We start from the raw sequence: 20,816 nt of genomic DNA, 5'->3' as shown, positions 1-20,816 counted from the left end.
TAAAGGCAAAAAAATGTAGAGTTACATAATTCTTGATAAAAAATATATTTCATCAGAGAAAACGGATTTTATTTTTTTAATGTAATACTAACAATGTTTCTATGAAGAACACTGCCACCTATTTTTAGGATTCATTTACGTTTCACAGTGACGATCCCCACAGAATTAGGCCCATTGTAGATGGCTGTAATATGGGTGGATTTTCAGTATTAAATTAAATATTTCTACATACCGAAATCTACAGTGCCTTGCAGAAGTATTCCCCACCCCCTCACTTTTTACCTATTTTGTTACATTACAACCTGTGTTTAAATATTTATTTAATCTGATTTGTGCGTGATTCGTGAGCACTAAACTGTCTAAGTTGGGAAAGTGAAGAGAGAAAAATTTAGGCAAAATTAAATTTATGGGATAATATAAATAAAAATTGCCATGCACATAAGTATTCACCAATTTTGCTATGAAGCCCCTAAAATTTGTGGTGCAAGCATTTACCTTAATAAGTCACATGCTTAGTGAAAGGAAGTCCCCCTGTGCGCAATCTAAGTGTCACCTTTTCTGAAAGGCCATAGAGGCTGCAACCCCATTAAGCAAGAGTCACCACTGACAAAATAACACCATGAAGACCAAGGATATCTCCAAACTAGTCAGAGATAAAGTTGTTGAGAAGTACAAATCAGGGTTGGGTTCTAAAAAAAATATCCCAAGCTCTGATAATTCCCTGGAGCACCATCAAATCCATTATTATCAAATGGAAAGAACATGGTACCACAACAAACCTTTCAAGAGAGGGTCACTCACCAAAATTCTCAGCCCGAGCAGGGAGAGCATTAATCAGAGAGGCAGCACAGAGACCAAAGGTAACCCTGAAGGACCTGCAGAGTTCCCAAGCAGAGACTAGAGTATCTGTCCATACAACTACAATAAGCCATACACCCCATAGAGCTGGCCTTTATGAAAATTGGACAGATAAAAGCCTTTAATTACAGCCAAAAATTAGAAGGCTTATTTTAAGTTTACAAAAGACATGTGAGAAACTACCTAAATGTATGGAGAACGGTGTTGTGGCCAAATGAGGCCAACATTGTACCTTTTGGCCAGCAAGGTAAATGCTATGTCTGGTGCCAAACCAAGCTTGTCACCCCATGAACCCCATCCCCACAGTGAAACATGGTGGTGGCAGCATCATGCTGTGGGGATGTTTTTCAGTAGCAGGGACAGGGAAAATGGTCAGAGTTGGGGGGAAGTAGATGGTGTGAAATACATGGATATTCTTGAGCAAAAGCTGTTTCAGTCTGTCAGTGATTTGAGACTGAGACTATGGTTCATCTTCTATAATATAATAATATAATAATCTTTATTTCTATAGCGCCAACATACACTACAATGATCCAAAACATACTGTTAAAGCAACACTCAAGTGGTTTAAGAGGAAACATGTAAATGTTTTGGAGGGGCCTAGCCAGAGCCCAGAGCTTAATCCAATTGAGAATCTGTGGTCAGAATTGAAGATTGCTGTTCACCAGAGGAAACCATATAAAATGAACTGGAGCAGTTTTGCCTTAAGGAATGGGCAAAAATCCCAGTGGCACAATGTGGAAAGCTCATAGAGACTTATCCAAAGCAACTTGCAGCTGTAATTGTTGCAACATGAGGCTCTACAAAGTACTGACTTTAGGGGCTGAATAGATATGGACACTGACGTTTTCAGTTATTTTGTCCTATTTCTTTTTTGCTTCACAATAAAAAAGAAAACAAATGTTCACAGTTGTAGGCATGTCCTTTACATGACCTGATGCAAACTCTCAAAAAAACATAAATTCCAGATTGTGAGGTAACAAAAAACAAAAAAATGACATGGGGATGAATACTTTTACAAAAGCACTGTAGGTCGCAAAAGGTTCTCTTTAGACAAATAGCATACAATTTCTGTATTGTGCTATATGGCGATTTTGGTCATATAACAGCAAGTCTTAGAAAGATATTTGTGTATTTTGTTGCTGCAAGATGTTTTCACAGTTGTAATTTGGCTGAAGATTGCAATCCAATTGAAAGCATTGTTACATTGCAGCATATGATCTAAAAAGATGTCCTCTCTAGTCAAGAAAATGTGCAAAGTGCCTGCCTTAACCCATGGCTGGTCACGCCTGTCAGCACACATTGAGTATTTGGTGATTTTTTTTACCTCAGTATTTGTAGCCAAACCCAGGAGTGGAACAGTCAGATGTAAAGTATAATGGTAAGGCTGGGGCCACACGGGGACTACTGCGATCCCCTTGCATGAGACTCGGCTCGTGCTGGCAGTACAGCAGAGCCGAGTGTCATGCGTGTGTCCTTGCAACTGAGGTCCGTTCGTGCGAGCAGACCTCAGCTGCGGGGGGCGGGCCGGCACTCAGGAGGGGAGGGAGGGATTTCTCTCCCTCTCTCCTGCGTAGTCAGCTATAGCCATTCTCGCATTGCACTGGCAGTACACCGGTGTACTGCGAGTGCAGTGCGATTTTTCTCTCGCCCCATTCACTTGAATGGGTGCGAGAGAAAGAGTCTCGGATTACAATCGCAGCATGCTGCGATTGTTTTCTCGGTCCGATTAGGGCTGAGAAAATAATCGCCCATGTGTGCTGACACACAGGCTAGAATTGGTCCGAGTGGAATGCGATGTTTTATCGCACTCCACTCGCACCGATTTTCTCGCCGTGTGGCTTAGCCCTAACAGGTCACCACTTCCGCATTTCTTCCCCACTCCTAGCTTTGGCCTACAAATACTGAGGTAAAACACTGGCCAAATATACTCAAGGTGTGCACACGGACGATCATTTGAAGCATTATTGATGACAGAATCGTCTTTTTTACATAAAACAGCTATGCCTATAAATGATGTGCTATCAGTATGTGCCAAGAGGAAATTGAACTAATTTGGCCCTATTATAATGCACCAATAAGTGAACAGTCTGCCATTTCCATTATTTTTGTTGGATAAGTCAGATTTCTTTTTAAAATCCTATTTTGATATTTCCTTCCCATTTTAGAACCTCGACGCTCTGCACGATCACTTAGGCACTATCTATCCAGGCATGCGTGCACCATCATTTAGATGTTCTGATGCAGAAAAGGGGAAAGGTCTTATTTTACACTATTATTCAGAGAGAGAAGGCCTGCAAGATATTGTCATTGGGATCATAAAGACGGTGGCGCAGCAGATCCATGGGACTGAAATAGTTATGAAGGTGAGTTTTTACGTAATTTTCCAAACTACAGTATGTTACGTTAGAGCTGATTATGTTTGTCTTCAGTCTGGTGTAGGGTGATCTCTATCATAGCACCTTATCTCAATGGTATTCTGGATTTAGGGGATAATCTGGTACCATTGTAACGAGGCGAGCAGCTCTGACAGTTTTGTGATTAAAATGGACATGGAGACTGACATTACACAGGATGGTGCTGCCACCTTGTGGACAAGTGCTGAAACTGCTCGAGGGGTGGACGCTGTAAAATCTAATCCCCTCCCTCAGGCACTTGTTGTACAGGAAGTAAAAGTGCGGGAAAAGGACACTGAGCTACTTTAGCTGGACCTGAACAGACCTGCCTCGGACTGCCCTCATCGCTGAAGTGTGAAGGATTGCCAGAACTGCTGCAGACGTGATACTGGACTCAAGGGACCTCCGGACCGTCTCCTTCCTCCATACCAAGAGACTGTAAGCTAGTCCTCTGTTGAGAGGGCTGAAGATCTTCCATCTCTCTCCCTTGGAGTCGCCACTGTTTACCCGGAGTCCAGGCCTGCTACGTGGGAGCCCTCCCTCCTTGTGTTTTGAACTGGTAATGTAACCCATAGGGCAAGTCAGGGACAGAATTCTTGTTTATCATTGCTGTTTTTTGTGTTCTGTGCCGGGTGTCCGAAGTTAGAGACCCGGATAGCAAACTCTGGTTATGTGTGCTGCTAAGCCAGCTGCGTGTGTCATTGAGATGTTTACCAGTAAAGAAATGTACCCTTGCATAAAATCTGAGCGTGGGGATTTTGTTGGCGCAGATTATGGGAACTCAGCCGCGGTCTTACCCGCGGCCACTTCACCATCACTGCCATCATCGTCCAAAGGCGAGCATCTCTTCAGCTCTGCTACATGTGGGCGAGGAGACAAACACAGGTTTGCTCACAGAGACGAGCAGGCACAGTCAGCTATGCCACCGGGTAACCTCCACAGACTACAGGACCTTCCATGATGTCATAGCCATGTGACCAGTCTGGTGTGAATGTTGTTACCTCATGGGTTACAGGACGTTCCATGACGTCATAGCCATGTGACCAGTTTGGTGTGAATGTTGTTACCTCATGGGTTACAGGACCTTCCATGACGTCAAAGCTATGTGACCAGTCTGGGGTGAATGTTGTTGTAATGTCACTGCAACACTGCCGAAAGTTAGCGTTTGTCAGCGTTGAAAGCGGTGATGCCAGCTATGCCCTCGGCTAACACTGACTTTGACGTCAGCACTCTCACTGCCGACAAGCACTCACTTTATGGCTGTGTTGCAGTGATGTCAGTCGAGGTTACTGGGGGCTCAGCTGACTGGCCTCAGCTGTGCACGGGTGAAGTCTCAGACAGCTCTCAGCTGAGTCTGTGGGAGCAGACCTGTGTTTCTCTCCTCGCACAGATGTAGCAGAGCTGAAGATGCTTGCCCGCCTTTGGACTATGTCAGAGGTTTTCTTTTTGGGTAATAAAGATGGAGTCCTAAATGTCTTCTGTTTTATTTCTGTTAAAAAAAAAATTTCTGTGTTGTTTCATTTTACTGTTAAATTAACAGACAATCACAAACGCTGTCACAGAGTGGGCATCTGTGATTGGATACTGGCATAACCTGAAACCAGCCACTGGCATAACCTAAAACCAGCCCATACATTCTAGCATCTAGAATATATGGGCACATTCCAGGTTACTTCAACAGCCAATCACAGACGCCCATTCTGCGTGACAGCGTCTGAGATTGGCTGTTGGGTCCCTCATACATAGTACTGTAAAAATAAATAAATAATGTTAAAAAATGACATAGCGCTCCACAGTACTTTTGATTGTAAGCGCAGATAAAGTGGACGGCTACGGGCAGCCACCCCCATCTGCCTGGCTTTACCTAGGCTGGTAATCAAAATACAGGGAAGCCCATTAATTTTTTTTTTCAATTATTTAAAAAAATAATAAAAAAAAAATGTGTGTGCTCCCACCGTATTTTGATCGCCAGTCAGGTAAAACCAGGCAGTTGGGGGCTGGGATTCTTTACAGCCCGCAGCTGCCCCTGGAATTGGCACATTGTTTCTTAGCAGCGCCATTTCTAGGCACTTTACCTTACTCGTCCAGCAGCCCTGATGGCGATGGCACGCTGGGTAATTAAGGGGTTAATACCAGCTTTGTATTCTCAGCTGATACTAAGCCTGAAATTCATGGTGTCACGCCAAATTAGACATGGCCACCATGAATTTCTAGTAAACAGTAGAAAGAAAAACACAACACATAGAAACATTTTTTTTACTAGAAATAAAACAAAAAAACATTTAGGGACTCCATCTTTATTATAAAAAAAATCCTTTGTCCGACATAGTCCAAAGGTAGAGCAATGTCAGCTCTGCTTCATCGCTCTGTATAGACAGACGTCTATAAAGAGCGAGAATCAGGCTTACAGTGACAGTCAAAGTTCAATCCATGGCTAAGGCATGGACTCAGGTGAACCCTGACGTCACCACGAACATGGCCATAAACAGCTGAAGACTGCCAAGTGACTGGCAGTGCAGTGAATACCATCGGAAGTTAATGATCGGACCCAGAAGCAGAAGCGGCCGGGAGACAGCGGGTCTGCAGGACGCGTCGCAGGAGTAGTAAGTATAATGACAATGTTTATTATTAACTACTGTATATTCTTTATTTTACAGCCCCCCGTCCCATCCCATAACTGTAAAGTTCAAGTTCGGGGTCCGGACGCAAGTTCACGTTATCTCTGACCCCGAACTCGAATGTTACAAAAAGGTTGGGTGAGTCTCCAAACACAAACATCGGGGGGTTTGCTCATCACTCATTTGTCCTGCATTAGGTGGTTATTCATAAAATCTTAAATTTGTGCCACAAGTAATTAAGATATTTTAGAAATACTTGGACATCTGCGTTGTTTAGCATTAGTCACACTTTTATTAGCTCATTACCATTGCTTGTGTTTTTCCTCTGAGCAGTCTCTTCGATAACAGGAGGAGGAATGTACTTATAGTCAGGATTTACATGGGTGAACATTGCATAGAATTAACTGCCTGAAATTTGATGATAATTGACGTTGTCCCTTGGTTAAAACATAAAATATAATCTATTAATACAGTATTGCCTCTTCTTAAAAATAATTAGGAAAGCTGTTGCATGAAATGTTGGAAATTAATGTAGCGTAGCAGCTGTAATAATCACTATAATGAATATCAATGCATATATTTAGAGTGGATCTTACCAGCTGGCAGTTCTTTTCAACAGAGGTAGGCTTTAAAGATTGTTCCCTAAAAAGACAATAAATGATACTGTATAGAGTATATCACAAAAGTGAGAACACCCCTTAAATTTTTGTAAATATTTTATAATATCATTTCATGGGACAACGCTGAAGAAATTACACTTTGATACAATATAAAGTAGACAGTGTACAGCTTGTATAACTGTAAAATGATATGCCCTCTAAATAACTCAACACACAACTATTAATGTCAAAACTGCTGGAATCAAAAAGGAGTACACCCCTAAATGAAAATGGTCAAATTGTGCCCAATTGGCCATTTTCTTTCCCCAGTTTCATGTGACTCATTAGTGTTATAAGGTCTCAGGTGTGAATGGGAAGCAGATGTGTTACATTTGGTGTTATTGCTCATACAGTCTCATACTGGTCACTGGAAGTTCAACATGGCACCTCATGGCAAAGAATTCTATGAGAATCTTAAAGATGGCCTAGGCTATAAGAATATTATCAACACCCTGAAACTGAGCTGCAGCACTCACAACAGGCCTCGCCATGGTCGACCAAAGAAGTTGAGTGCACATTCTCAGCGTCGTATCCAGAGGTTGTCTTTCAAAATAGATGTATTAGTGTTGTCAGCATTGCTGAAGAGGTTTAAGGGGTGGGGGGGGTCGACCTGCCAGTGTTCAGACCATACGCCGCATGCTGCATCAAATTGGTCTGGACTAAGGACAAAGATTACTGGAACCATGTCCTGTGGTTTGATGAGACCATGAAAAACTTATTTGGTTCAGATGGTGTTAAGCGTGTGTGGTGACAACTAGGGAAGGAGTACAAAGACAAGTATGTCCTGCCTACTGTCAACATGGTGATGGGAGTATCATGGTTTGGGGATGCTTGAGTGCTGCCGGCTGAGTTCATTGAGGGAACCATGAATGCCAACATGTACTATAACATACTACAGCAGAGCATGATCACCTCCCTTCGAAAACTTGGTTGCAGGGCAATATTCTAACATGATAACAACCTTACATATGCCTCCAAGACAACCACTGCCTTGCTGAAGAGACTGAGGGTAAATGTGCTGGACTGGACAAGCATGTCTCCAGACCTAAAAGCCATTGAGGATCTGTGGAGCATCCTCAACCAGAAGGTGGAGTTGTGCAAGGTCTCTAACATCCACCACCTCCGTGATGTCGTCATGGAGGTGTGGCAAAGCATTCTAGTGGCTCCTATAAAGCTCTAGAGTTAACGCTGTGCTTGAAAATATTGGTCGGCACAGAAAATATTGAACTTTCTGCACAATATGGCCATTTTTCACTTCGGTGTGTAATCAATTTTGTTGCCAGCGGTTTAGACATTAATGGCTGTGTGTTGAGTTATTTGGAGGACACACCAAATTTACATTGTTATACAAGCCGTACACTGATTACTTTGCGTTGTATAAAAGTGTCTTATCTTCAGTGTTGTTCCATGAAAAGATATAATAAAATATTTACAAAACTGTGAGGGGTGTACTCACTTTGTATACTACTGTATGTCTAGCATATGATCTAATAAAGCTTCATGTTCCATGGTCCAGATACAACTACTAGCAGCCTCTTCTGTACCCTAACAAGCCAATCCCCTGTTGCAGCTTCACTATCCAGCTGGAGAAACCCTTGTAGGCCAGAGTCACAGTTGCGAGTGGCTCGCATACCATCACCCGACACGGCCACACACTCTCTTGACAGCAGGGGGTCATCTGCATGTGTTTCTATGCAGCTGAGACGCTCCACTCTGGAGAGTGGCAGGCTGTGCTGGGTGATGCGATGCGAGCCTTGCGCAAGTCACTCGCAAGTGTGACTTCAGCCTTAAAGTCAGTAACCTGTAGTTTCATGACTCTACTTTTCTTTAGGTGATTACTTGTGCTCAATTTATTTAATTTAGTTTTCAATAAACACTTTTTATTGAGCTCATATCATTCTTGAGCTATTTTTTTAAAAGGAATCTGTCAGCAAATTTTTGTTTTGTAATCTGAGAGCAGCATGAGCTAGGAATAAAGACCCTTATTCCAGCGATGTATCACTTATTTTAGTCGGTGCAGAAGCTATATGATAGAATCACAGTGTTCTCTGTTGCAGATCTAGCATAGCTCAGTTGTTGAGCTGTGTATAACCTCATCCACACTACAGAGTTTTGTGTACATTGTATAGTGACTATAGTGAGCTTCTAATCAGTTCTGGGTGAGTAATTGGATTAGGTGGTAGGACATTTTCCTCTGGTGATAATATTCTGCTGATAAAACACTGTTTGTATAGAAACAGCAAAATACAGCATAATAAGTGACACATCTGCTCCTACATTATCGTGATTTCAGAATATATAGTAAAAATCTATTGAGAAATTCCCTTTAAATTGTATATTAGGTAAACTATATGAGAAACTTGATGCTATTTATCAGAAATTCTAAAGTCTACCATTAGAAATAAGAAATAATGCATCCACCACTCTGTATCTAGTAAAGAACTGCGGACAGTTCTGGGAGGAATGACAGATAATGTATGAAATGTACAATCCAAATTAGTAATGTATGGCGTGGATATATTTTCAGATGACAGATTATGTGCATAGCGATGTCTCATATACCCCTTGTCTGAAGTGTACAGTAAACAGATCTATAGACCACCCCAATCTCCGAAATAAAGCCACGTGTATCTGTCTAGCTAGTATATGATGGGGTTTACTGTTTTAGGCTAAGTTCACATTTCCGTTGATTTGTATCAGTCACATGCGTCGCTTGACGCATGTGACTGATGCGCTGTTCAACGCTGTACAACGGATGACAAAGAACAGAATTCTTTGTCGGATTCCGTTGTGTGCGGGGGGAGGAGTTCGGGGGCAGAGACGAGCGGGGGGCGGGGCCAGGCGCTGAGGATGTCAGTGGAAGTGCTGCGGTCTGCATGGCTGGGGACAGGTGAGTGTATCTGTGAGTGAGTGAGTGTGTGTATGTGCATGTATGTATGTATGTATGTATGTATGTATGTATGTGTGTGCACATGCAAAGTGCGGGAGGGGGCGGAGCCGAGCGGGGGGCGGGGCCAGGCGCTGAGGATGTCAGTAGAAGTGCTGCGGTCTGCATGGCTGGGGACAGGTGAGTGTATGTGTGAGTGAGTGTGTGTATGTGCATGTATATATGTATGTATGTGTGTGTGTGCACATGCAAAGTGCGGGAGGGGCGGAGCCGAGCAGGGGACGGGGCCAGACGAGGGTGTCAGTGCTTGTCTGCATGGCTGGGGACAGGTGTGTGTGTGTGTGTGTGTGTGTACATACATGTGCGGAGTGCGGGAGGGGGCGGGGCCGAGCGGGGAAGTGTCGGCCTCCCTGCACACGTAACCAGCCTAAATATCGGGTAACAGCAAAGCACCCGATGTTTACCTTGGTTACCCGATATTTACCTTGGTTACGGGCCTACACCGCTTAGCGCTGGCTCCTTGCACCATAACCAGGGTAAATATCGGGTAACCAACCAAAGCTGGTGACGTGTGCAGGGAGCCAGAGAGCATGCGCAGCGAAATCCGACGGATCTCGCTGCTCAAAAAACGTTACATGCTGCGTTCCCCCCGCCCGGCGGTCAGTCATTCCACGACTGATCAGTCGGGCGGAGGGTGCAACGCAGCATCATCAGTCACAATCCGCTGCTCATACAAGTCTATGGGAGCAGCGGAATCCGCTAAACGGATTCCGCTGTTTACAAGAGCAGCGGATTGTGACTGATAGATTTTAGCGGAAATGTGAACTTAGCCTTACTGGGTGGAATAAATGCACTTTTATCTGCAGAGGAACTAAGTGGAAAAGACTATTTTTTTTAAAATTGAAAAATATTCCAAATGCCACTGCCATGCCTTATATATATAAGACCAAAGTTTCGGAAACTGTGGATGCCTACAGCAAAGATGTCCAAACACATAAAAATTGTGTTTGCCTTTTGATATTTTACTAAGGTCGTACAACAAAGAAATGAGGAGTGTGACCACACACAATTCCTGATAGAAGAAAAGGACTCAAGAGAGGAAGACTTTTATGAAGATCTGGACAGATTTGAGGAAAATGGAACTCAAGAATCCCGTATTAGTCCTTACACGTTCTGCAAAGCTTTCCCATTTCATATCATGTTTGATAGAGATCTTGTGGTTACACAATGTGGAAATGCAATCTACAGGGTTCTCCCTCAGGTAAACCTACATATTTATTCATCTTTTAAGTCATCGAACATTTGTAAGACATTTTTCATATATAGAAATGATTTGGATTTCAGTTTGTCAGTTTTAACTAACAACAAACATAAAGTGCTTTAGTGCTTACAATAGATACATTGGTGCCAACCTGTAGTTTGGAAGCAGCAATGGGTGTGAAACTGTGACTTTATTTATGTATCTATTGTCAAACTCAAGAACGTTTTGTTTGCTTCTGTCCTGCCAGGCTACAGTTTATTAATTGCTCTAAGCCACTTATTAACTTTACTGTATTTGGCATGTATAACTTCTATTGTAGCTGTCTACAAAGCTAAGTACTTATTTACTATATTTTATTGGTAGCAATAAACAGACAAACAGTCATGGCCAAAAGTGTTGGCACCATTGAAATTGTTCCAGAAAATGAAGTATTTCTCCCAGAAAATTATTCAAATTATACATATTTTGTTATACACATGTGTATTTCCTTTGCGTGTATTGGAACAATACAAAAAACTGAGAAAAAAAGGCAAACTGGACATAACGTCACACAAAACCACAAATGGACAGAACAAAATTGTTGGCACCTTTCCAAAATTGTGGTTAAAGGGAAACTGTCAGGTGCAATATGTACCCAGAACCACAAGCGGTTCTGGGTGCATATTGCTAATCCCTGCTTAATTGTCCCTGTATACACTAGCATAGATAAAGAGATATTTAGAAAAAGTATTTCTAAAGATTGTATATTATATGCTAATGAGGCTAGGGACTAGTCCCAAGGTCGTTACTTGCCTTTGGTACTCGGCCCACTTAGCCTGCTAGTGTACCACCCCGCGGCCTCGGTTGCGGCCGCCGAGCCGCTCTGATCTGTGCTCGTATGCTGTGGTTGGTGGCTCGAGCCTCTCACGGACTCGGGGGTCACATCGCTCTGAAAGGGGGGGTAGTGTCGGTGCATGCAGGGGTTTGGTGGAATAGGTAATGTTCGGGACGCCACCCACGGGTTGTGGTGATTGTATGGTGTACACCACCGCTGCGGTGAAGGTGGGGGCTCCCGGGAGTGGTGTAGCAGCGCTGCTTGGTGTTAACCCCTCGGTGGGTAGGGGCGGTGTGTCCCGGGGCCCGGTAGTGAGGTTGCAGGGCACAGGGTTGCGGTGAGGTGCGGTGCCTGATGGCACTGTTGTACTCACGATTAAATCACACAGAGTCAGTGGTAAACCAAGTTTGGTGAAGATCGGTGCCCGCTGCCGGCTGCGTAAGTCCCCAGTAAGGGTGGTGATGTCGCCTTTCTCCTGCACCTCTAATTGTGTATTTGACGCCTATGCTTCTGTCGCGGGCGGAGGAGGGGACGCTGCGCTCACCCACTGCTCGGGTCCGGCTGATGCTGCTGCTGTTCGGTGGTGGCTCGAGCGGTGGGCCGGATCCCGGGGACTCAAGCGGCGTTCCTCGCCCGTGAGTGAAAGGGGGTGGTTTGGTTTAGGGATATTGTCCGTGACGCCACCCACGGTTGTGGTGAGGTTGTGACACCACCGCTGCTCTGGACAGGGATCCCGGGAACGATGACAGGGAGCAGCTTGGATGTTGGTTCTCCCCTCCGTGGGTAGGGGGTTTGGTTGTCCCGGGGCCCGGTGAGGGTTAGGGAGGACAGGCGGATTACGGGGCCTGGTGAGGTGCAGGGTCGAGGGGGCAGCTCTGTGCCGCACGGCACGGTGGTACTCACTCAGCCAGTAATTCACACGGAGTCTCTGGTCAAACAAATGGCTGGATGGACGGGTCCCACAGGCGGCTGCGGTTGTTCTTCTCCGGGTAGGTTGATGGTGACTGCCTTTCCCTGCACCTGTGTTGTGTTTACGGTTCCAATGGCTTCCCACCGGTAACCCGCTCCCCAGCTTGGATGGGTGCTGAAGGAGCCCCTTTTGCCCGCAGGCTCTGGCCCTGGGAACTGTAGCCTTGGCGGTGACTGTGTCTACGCTGTGAGCTGTTGCCTTCAATCGGGTCTTGACTGCTGGGAAACCCCGGAGGTTCCCTTCGCTAACGGATTTGACCAGTTTTACGGCGACTCCTAGCCCGGTCGGGGTCCGTAAGCCCTGCCGGATGGTGCTGGATTCTCTTTGCTCTCCGATCCGGTACCGTCGGGTCACCACCCGTCCACGGTCCTTACGGTTCGCTCCAATCAGCCTCTCCTGCAGACGGTCACCACCGTCTGCCAACCTTGCTGTACCATCCGGGCCACACACCCGGACGCCGTCAGACTGCTCCTCTACCACTTCACTTCCTAAAACTTCAAACTCCAAAACTCATCTAATCTGCTTTTCCCGCCTCCAGGACTGTGAACTCCTCGCTGGGCGGGACCAACCGCCTGGCCCACCCCCTGGTGTGGACATCAGCCCCTGGAGGAAGGCAACAAGGATTTTTGTGTTTGACTTCGGTGTGCCTAACCGGGGTGTGGGGTGTGTTGGTGTAGTTCTGTGATGACCTGGCTTGTCCAGGGCGCCACACTTCAGCAACGGGAGTCCGCATATTGACTTTTAGATGCCGGAGGAGCCCCTGTTGCCCGCAGGCGCTGGCCCGTTGGATCTCTAGCTTCTTGCGGTGGCTCTTATCCGGAATCCAGACCGCAATCAGTAAATTTGACTACACCTAGTAGCTTCTAGGCTAGTTCGGGGTCTGAGTACCCTGCCTGGTGCTCTGGTAAACAAGTTAGCTCCCCGGTTCGGGTCCGTCGGGCCACCACCCAGTCACGGTCCCTACGGTTCTGCAGTTCCCGGACTCCTGGAGGCGGCCACCACCATCTGCCTGCCTGACTGATCGGGGGTCCTAGGCTCCAACCCAGGCCCCTCACAGAACTGTCCTCCTCACTCCTCTCTCTTCCTCTCCCTGAACTCGACTCCTTGTATTTCCTGCCTCTGGCCAGCAGACTCCTCGGAGGGCGTGTCTATCCGCCTGGCTCCGCCCACCTGGTGTGCCTGTCTAACTCTGAGGGAGGCAATCAGGTCTTTGTTGACTGATGGTACCTTACTGGGGTAGGGGTGTGTGTGGTGTGTGTAGTGACCTGTGACCCCTGGGGGTCCAGGGCGTCACACTAGCACGCCCCTGTGGGCATTCTAACATGTAAATGAATGCACAGCAATGCGCACATATGTGACGCCCCTGGACTAGTCAGGTCGTCACAGGGTACTGCACGCTCTTTCTCTTCAGTGCAGTATTCAACTCCTCATAGTTGTGGGTCTCTACCCTGCAGTGTTGCCTCCATCAGCATTCACAAATCCTAGATACACTTTGCACCACACCTGTCAGGCACACCAGTGGGCTTCTTAAGCAGGAATAGGGCCGCCGACCTAGGGGTCAGACAGGGAGGTGGGAGGTGTCAAGGTCAGTTAGTTGTTGAGTAGCCCTCGAGCTGTGAGGAGCTCTGAGGAAGCTGGGAGTTGGAGCTCCCAGGGGAGAGGAAAACTAGGTCGCAGACGGTGGTCTGGACCTAGAGGAGTCGGACCCCCGGTTGCAGGGGATTGAGGCTACGTGCCTGGGACTTGCCAAAGAGGACGGTCAGCAGCCTGGTCCTATCACCAGTCTGGGACCGAAGGCACATTGGAGTACACGGACCCTAGGTCGGGGAGAAGCTTCAGGCAACCCGGCAATTAATCTGAGGAGAACAGGGCCTTTATGGACTGTTCCCACTAGCTCCAGAATCGGGGCACTAGCGCAACGAGGGGGATAGGGCTTTCCTAGCAAGCAACCCACTGAAATCCCAAGCGTGAGCCCTGAGAGCAAGCTCCTCCACTTAGCCATAGTGGGAAGCAGGGCCCGGATAGCTCCAAGCTACCGGACCACAATGGACACTCTAAAATCTAGTGCCAGAAGGCAGGTTACAGACCACCAGCAGCACTGCAGGGGACGGGACCCGGACAAGCTCCCCTGGAGAGGCAGCGGCATTCAGAGACTTGGTTTACACTGTTGTCAGCGTCTGCTTCATTGCTGAGTAAGTACCCGACTGACCCGTGCACTGTGTTCCCGCATCACCATCCAGAGTCCTGGGGCCTGTCACTACCCATGGAGGGCAACGTCACCTAGCTGCCCCACTCCATCACCCCGGGTACTCCCAACGGCAGTGGTGGTACTCCCAATTACCGCACAACACGGGTGGCGTCACAAACTGTACCAAATCCCCTGTAAATATTCCCTTTGCATTTGAGTGTGGCCCCTAAGCCCCCGGGTCCAGAGACCCTCGAGGCATGAACGGACACCACCCCCCGGATCCGAGCGGTTCGATCCGCTGCTGAGGTGGCACACATACCTCACTGTTCATAGCAGCCGAAGGAGGATGGATGCACACTGGACATGATCCGGAGTCCTCAGCACTTCCGGTCATGTGCTTTGTACCTCACTGAAGCCGGGAAGCTTACACTCAGCATCATTTTAGAGTGTGCATGATCGGAAGCCTCGTGAGGTATGTAAGTATGTGCGGCGGCGCTATGTATTTATTAGCATGTTAGTACGCCCACAGGGTGTGCTAGCATGCTATGTGGGCTGACTAGCTAAGGGGAGAAACACCCTTGGGTCTATTCCCCGTGCTCATTAGCATAAAATAAAAAGATTTTTAGAAATACTTTTTTCTAAAGATCTCTTTATCTCTGCTACTATTGACTGGGACTGTTAAGCAGGAATCACAAATATGCACCAAGAACTGCTCGTGGTTCTGGGTGTATATGTGCCACCCCAGTAGTGGACCGAACCACTCGGATCCGGGGGTGGTGATCGTTCGTGGCTCGAAGGTCTCCGGACCCAGGGGCTTAGGGGCCACACTCAAATGGAAAGGGAGTATTTAGAGGGGATTTGGTGTAGTTCGTGATGCCTTTCGTGGTGTGCGGTAATTGGGAGGGATTCTGTTGGGAGATGCAGGGACGCAGTGCAGGGGTCTGTCGGGCACTCACTCAGCAATGAAGCAGATGCTATCAACAGGGTAAACCAAGTCTCTGAACGCCATTGCCTCTCATGGAGAGCTCGTTTGGGTCCCATCCCCCACAGTACCGCTGGTGGTCCGTAACTTGCCTCCTGGCACTAAGTTTTAGATTGTCCGTTGTGGCCCGGTAGCTTGGAGCTGTCCGGGCCCCCGCTTCCCACTGTGGCTAATTGAGGAGGAGCCTGCTCTCAGGGGCTCATGCTTGGGTTCTCAGTGGGCTGCTTGCTCGGAAAGCCCCATCCCCCTCGTTGCGTTAGTGCCCCCGATCTCTGAGCTGGTGGGAACAGTCCATAAAGGCCCCGTTCTCCACAGGTTAATTGCCGGGTTGCCTGAAGCTTCTCCCCGACCTAGGGTCCGTGTACCCCGTCGTGCCTTCAGTCCCGGACCGGTGATAGGACCAGGCTGCTGACGGTCCTCCTCGACAGGCCCCAGGCACCTAGCCTCAATCCCCTGCGACCGGGGATCCGACTCCTCTAGGTCCAGACCACCGTCTGCGACCTAGTTTACTTCTTCCCCTGGGAGCTCCAACTCCCAGCTTCCTCAGAGCTCCTCACAGCTTGAGGGCTACCACTGAACTGACTTGACACCTCCCACCTGCCTGTCTGACCCCTAGGTGGACGGCCCTATTCCTACTTAAGCAGCACACTGGTGTGCCTGACAGGTGTGGTGCAAGGTGTATCTAGGATTTGTGGATGCTGATGGAGGCAGTACTGCAGGATAGAGACCTAGAACCATGGGGGGTTGAATACTGCGTGGGTAGGGCAGTTTGTGCAGTACCCTGTGACTACCTGAATAGTCCAGGGGCGTCACACATATTGCACCTGACAGGTTCCCTTTAACCACAATTTTGGAAAGGTGACAACAATTTTATTTTGTTCTGTCTGTTTGGGATTTGTGTGAAGTTATGTCCAGTTTGCCTTTTTTTCTCATTTTTTTTCTGTTGTTCTAATACACACAAAGGAAATACACATGTGTATAACAAAATATGTATAATTGTAACAATTTATGGGAGAAATACTTCATTTTCTGGAACAATTTCAAGGGTGCCAACACTTTTGGCCATGACTGTGTATATATAACGTAAGTCTGCTACATATAGGAGGTGTAAAAAGCTTGGTGATGGTCATAGTAAGCAATTGATTGCAGTTACTTATTCCAAAGGGTGTGTAACCAAATATTAAGTTGAGGATGCCAACATTTTTGTCCAACCCATTTTTTTGGTTTTGTGTGAAATTTTGTCCAATTTGTATTTTTTTCTCTTTTTTTGTGTTGTTCCAATACATATAAAGGAAATACATGTGTATAACAATATATATGTATTTGCAATCATTTTCTGGGAGAAATACTTAATTTTCTCGAATAATTTCAAGGGTGCCAAAACGTTTGGCCACCACTATACCGTATGTAGGATAAGTAACTCTTCCACCAGCTTAGCTGAAGGAAAACCTAAAGGGAACCTGTCAGGTGCAATATGCACCCAAAACCACGAGCAGTTCTGGGTGCATATGGCTTAAGGCCCCGTCACACTAAGCAACATCGCTAGCAACATCGCTGGTAACGAACAACTTTTGTGACGTTGCTAGCGATGTTGCTGTGTGTGACATCCAGCAACAACCTGGCCCCTGCTGTGAGGTCGTTGGTTGTTGCTGAATGTCCTGGGCCATTTTTTAGTTGTTGCTGTCCCGCTGTGAAGCACAGATCGCTGTGTGTGACAGCGAGACAGCAACAACTAAATGTGCAGGCAGCAGGAGCCAGCTTCTGCTGAGGCTGGTAACCAATGTAAACATCGGGTAACCAAGAAGCCCTGTCCTTGGATACCCGATATTTACCTTTGATACCAGCCTCCTCCACTCTCACTGTCAGTGCCGGCTCCTGCTCTGTGCACATGTAGCTGCAGCACACATCAGGTAATTAACCCGATGTGTGCTGTAACTAGGAGAGCAAGGAGCCAGCACTAAGCAGTGTGCGCTGCTCCCTGCTCTGTGCACATTTAGCTGCAGGACACATCAGGCAATTAACCCGATGTGTGCTGTACTAGGAGAGCAGGGAGCCAGCACTAAGCAGTGTGCGCTGCTCCCTGCTCTGTGCACATTTAGCTGCAGCACACATCGGGTTAATTAACCTGATGTGTGCTGTAACTAGGAGACTGGGGGCTGGTCACTGGTTGCTGGTGAGCTCACCAGCAACTCGTGTAGCCACGCTCCAGCGATCCCTGCCAGGTCAGGTTGCTGGTGGGATCGCTGGAGCGTCGCAGTGTGACAGCTCACCAGCAACCTCCTAGCAACTTACCAGCGATCCCTATCATTGTTGGGATCGCTGGTAAGTTGCTTAGTGTGACTGGACCTTAATCCCTGCCTAACGGTCCCTGTATACACTAGCATAGATAAAGATATCTTTAGATAAAGTATTTCTAAAGATCTTATATGGTATGCTAATGAGTGAGGGGACTAGCCCCCTGGGCATTAGTTCCCCTAGCTAGTCAGCCCCATTAGCATGTTAGTATGCCCCTGTGGACGTGATAACATGCTAATAAATTTGCAGTGGCAGAGGATGATCTCACTCACCTCTCCGCTGCCATCGCATTTGACGCTGGATTTCGGCTCAGTGTGCATGACCCCGGAGTTTATGTCATGCGCACTACTTCAGTTTGAAGCCAGTACACCCAGCTTCATAGTGCGCATGACCGAAACTCCAGTACCATGCACACTGAGCCGAAATCCCCCATCGGATGCGATGGCAGCGGAGAGGTGAGTGAGATCATCCTGTGACGCTGCACATTCATTAGCATGTTAGCACACCCACAGGGGTGTACTAACATGCTAATGGAGCCGACTAGCCAGGGGAACTAAGGCCCAGGGGACTAGTCCCCTCACTCATTAGCATATGGTACAAGATCTTTAGAAATACTTTTTCTAAAGATCCCTTTATCTATGCTAGTGTATACAGGGACGGTTAGGCAGGGATTAGCAGTATGCACCCAGAACTTCTCATGGTTCTGGATGGAAAATGGACCTGACAGGTTCCCTTTAATAATTTTTGAATACTAGTCTTATTTGGCACCATTTATTACTGTGTACGGGTTTGTCATACCTTTTTACTATGTAAAACTTGGATATGTAATATTAAGATTCCTTTCCTCACAAATTTATAGCTCCAGCCTGGAAACTGTAACCTGCTGTCAGTTTTCTCCTTGGTACGACCCCATATTGACATAAGCTTCCATGGAATTCTGTCTCACATCAACACTGTGTTTGTCCTGAGGAGTAAGGTAAAGGATAATTCATAAAATTTGAGTTCACATACAGTTAGGTCCAGAAATATTTGGACAGTGACACAAGTTTTGTTATTTTAGCTGTTTACAAAAACATGTTCAGAAATACAATTATATATATAATATGGGCTGAAAGTGCACACTCCCAGCTGCAATATGAGAGTTTTCACATCCAAATCGGAGAAAGGGTTTAGGAATCATAGCTCTGTAATGCATAGCCTCCTCTTTTTCAAGGGACCAAAAGTAATTGGACAAGGGACTCTAAGGGCTGCAATTAACTCTGAAGGCGTCTCCCTCGTTAACCTGTAATCAATGAAGTAGCTAAAAGGTCTGGGGTTGATTACAGGTGTGTGGTTTTGCATTTGGAAGCTGTTGCTGTGACCAGACAACATGCGGTCTAAGGAACTCTCAATTGAGGTGAAGCAGAACATCCTGAGGCTGAAAAAAAAGAAAAAATCCATCATAGAGATAGCAGACATGCTTGGAGTAGCAAAATCAACAGTCGGGTACATTCTGAGAAAAAAGGAATTGACTGGTGAGCTTGGGAACTCAAAAAGGCCTGGGCGTCCACGGATGACAACAGTGGTGGATGATCGCCGCATACTTTCTTTGGTGAAGAAGAACCCGTTCACAACATCAACTGAAGTCCAGAACACTCTCAGTGAAGTAGGTGTATCTGTCTCTAAGTCAACAGTAAAGAGAAGACTCCATGAAAGCAAATACAAAGGGTTCACATCTAGATGCAAGCCATTCATCAATTCCAAAAATAGACAGGCCAGAGTTAAATTTGCTTAAAAACACCTCATGAAGCCAGCTCAGTTCTGGAAAAGTATTCTATGGACAGATGAGACAAAGATCAACCTGTACCAGAATGATGGGAAGAAAAAAGTTTGGAGAAGAAAGTGAACGGCACATGATCCAAGGCACACCACATCCTCTGTAAAACATGATGGAGGCAACGTGATGGCATGGGCCTGCATGGCTTTCAATGGCACTGGGTCACTTGTGTTTATTGATGACATAACAGCAGACAAGAGTAGCCGGATGAATTCTGAAGTGTACCGGGATATACTTTCAGCCCAGATTCAGCCAAATGCCGCAAAGTTGATCGGACGGCGCTTCATAGTACAGATGGACCCAAAGTTCGGTGCCTCGGAGTGACCTTTGACTCTGCCCTGTCCTTCATACCGCACATCCAATCCCTCACCACCTCCTGCCGTTTTCAACTCAAAAATATCTCCAGAATCCGCCCTTTCCTCAATCCCCAATCTACAAAAATGCTAGTGCATGCCCTCATAATCTCCCGCATCGACTACTGCAACATCCTCCTCTGTGGTCTCCCTGCTAACACACTCGCCCCTCTCCAGTCCATCCTTAACTCTGCTGCCCGAATGATCCACCTCTCTCCTCAATACCACCCCGCTTCTCCTCTCTGCAAGACCCTCCACTGGCTCCCAATCGTCTATCGTATCCAATTCAAACTACTAACCCTGACCTACAAAGCTATCCATAATCTGTCTCCTCCATATATCTCTGAACTAATCTCTCGCTACACTCCAAAACGTAACCTCCGGTCCTCCCAAGATCTCCTTCTCTCCTCCTCTCTCATCCGCTCCTCATGCAACCGACTCCAAGACTTCTCCCGAGCATCCCCAGTCTCCTGGAACTCACTGCCTCAACACATCAGACTATCTACTACACTTGCAAACTTCAAACGGACTCTGAAAACTCATCTGTTCAGAAATGCCTATAATCTACAATGACGCCACCGCCCCACCACCGTGCGGAGCTGCCGCCCCACCACCGTGCGGAGCTGCCGCCCCACCACCGTGCGGAGCTGCCGCCCCACCACCGTGCGGAGCTGCCGCCCCACCACCGTGCGGAGCTGCCGCCCCACCACCGTGCGGAG

At 47.0% G+C, this 20,816-nt stretch overlaps 1 protein-coding gene across 1 annotated transcript in view; it reads left to right on the top strand.

Moving 5' to 3' along the window:
- GUCY1B1 (guanylate cyclase 1 soluble subunit beta 1) overlaps positions 1-20,816 on the top strand; it is a 140,616-nt gene that overhangs the window by 73,844 nt on the left and 45,956 nt on the right. The window contains exons 5-7 of the mRNA XM_075347622.1: positions 3,027-3,224; positions 10,449-10,679; positions 18,788-18,904. Coding sequence (XP_075203737.1) covers positions 3,027-3,224; positions 10,449-10,679; positions 18,788-18,904 — 546 coding nt within the window. The remainder of the gene's footprint in view (positions 1-3,026; positions 3,225-10,448; positions 10,680-18,787; positions 18,905-20,816) is intronic.

This window comes from Anomaloglossus baeobatrachus, chromosome 1, assembly GCF_048569485.1.
Source record: "Anomaloglossus baeobatrachus isolate aAnoBae1 chromosome 1, aAnoBae1.hap1, whole genome shotgun sequence".
Lineage (NCBI taxonomy): Eukaryota > Metazoa > Chordata > Amphibia > Anura > Aromobatidae > Anomaloglossus > Anomaloglossus baeobatrachus.
The sequence above is the reverse complement of the archived record's forward strand: the minus strand, read 5'-3'. Positions and strand labels throughout refer to the sequence as shown.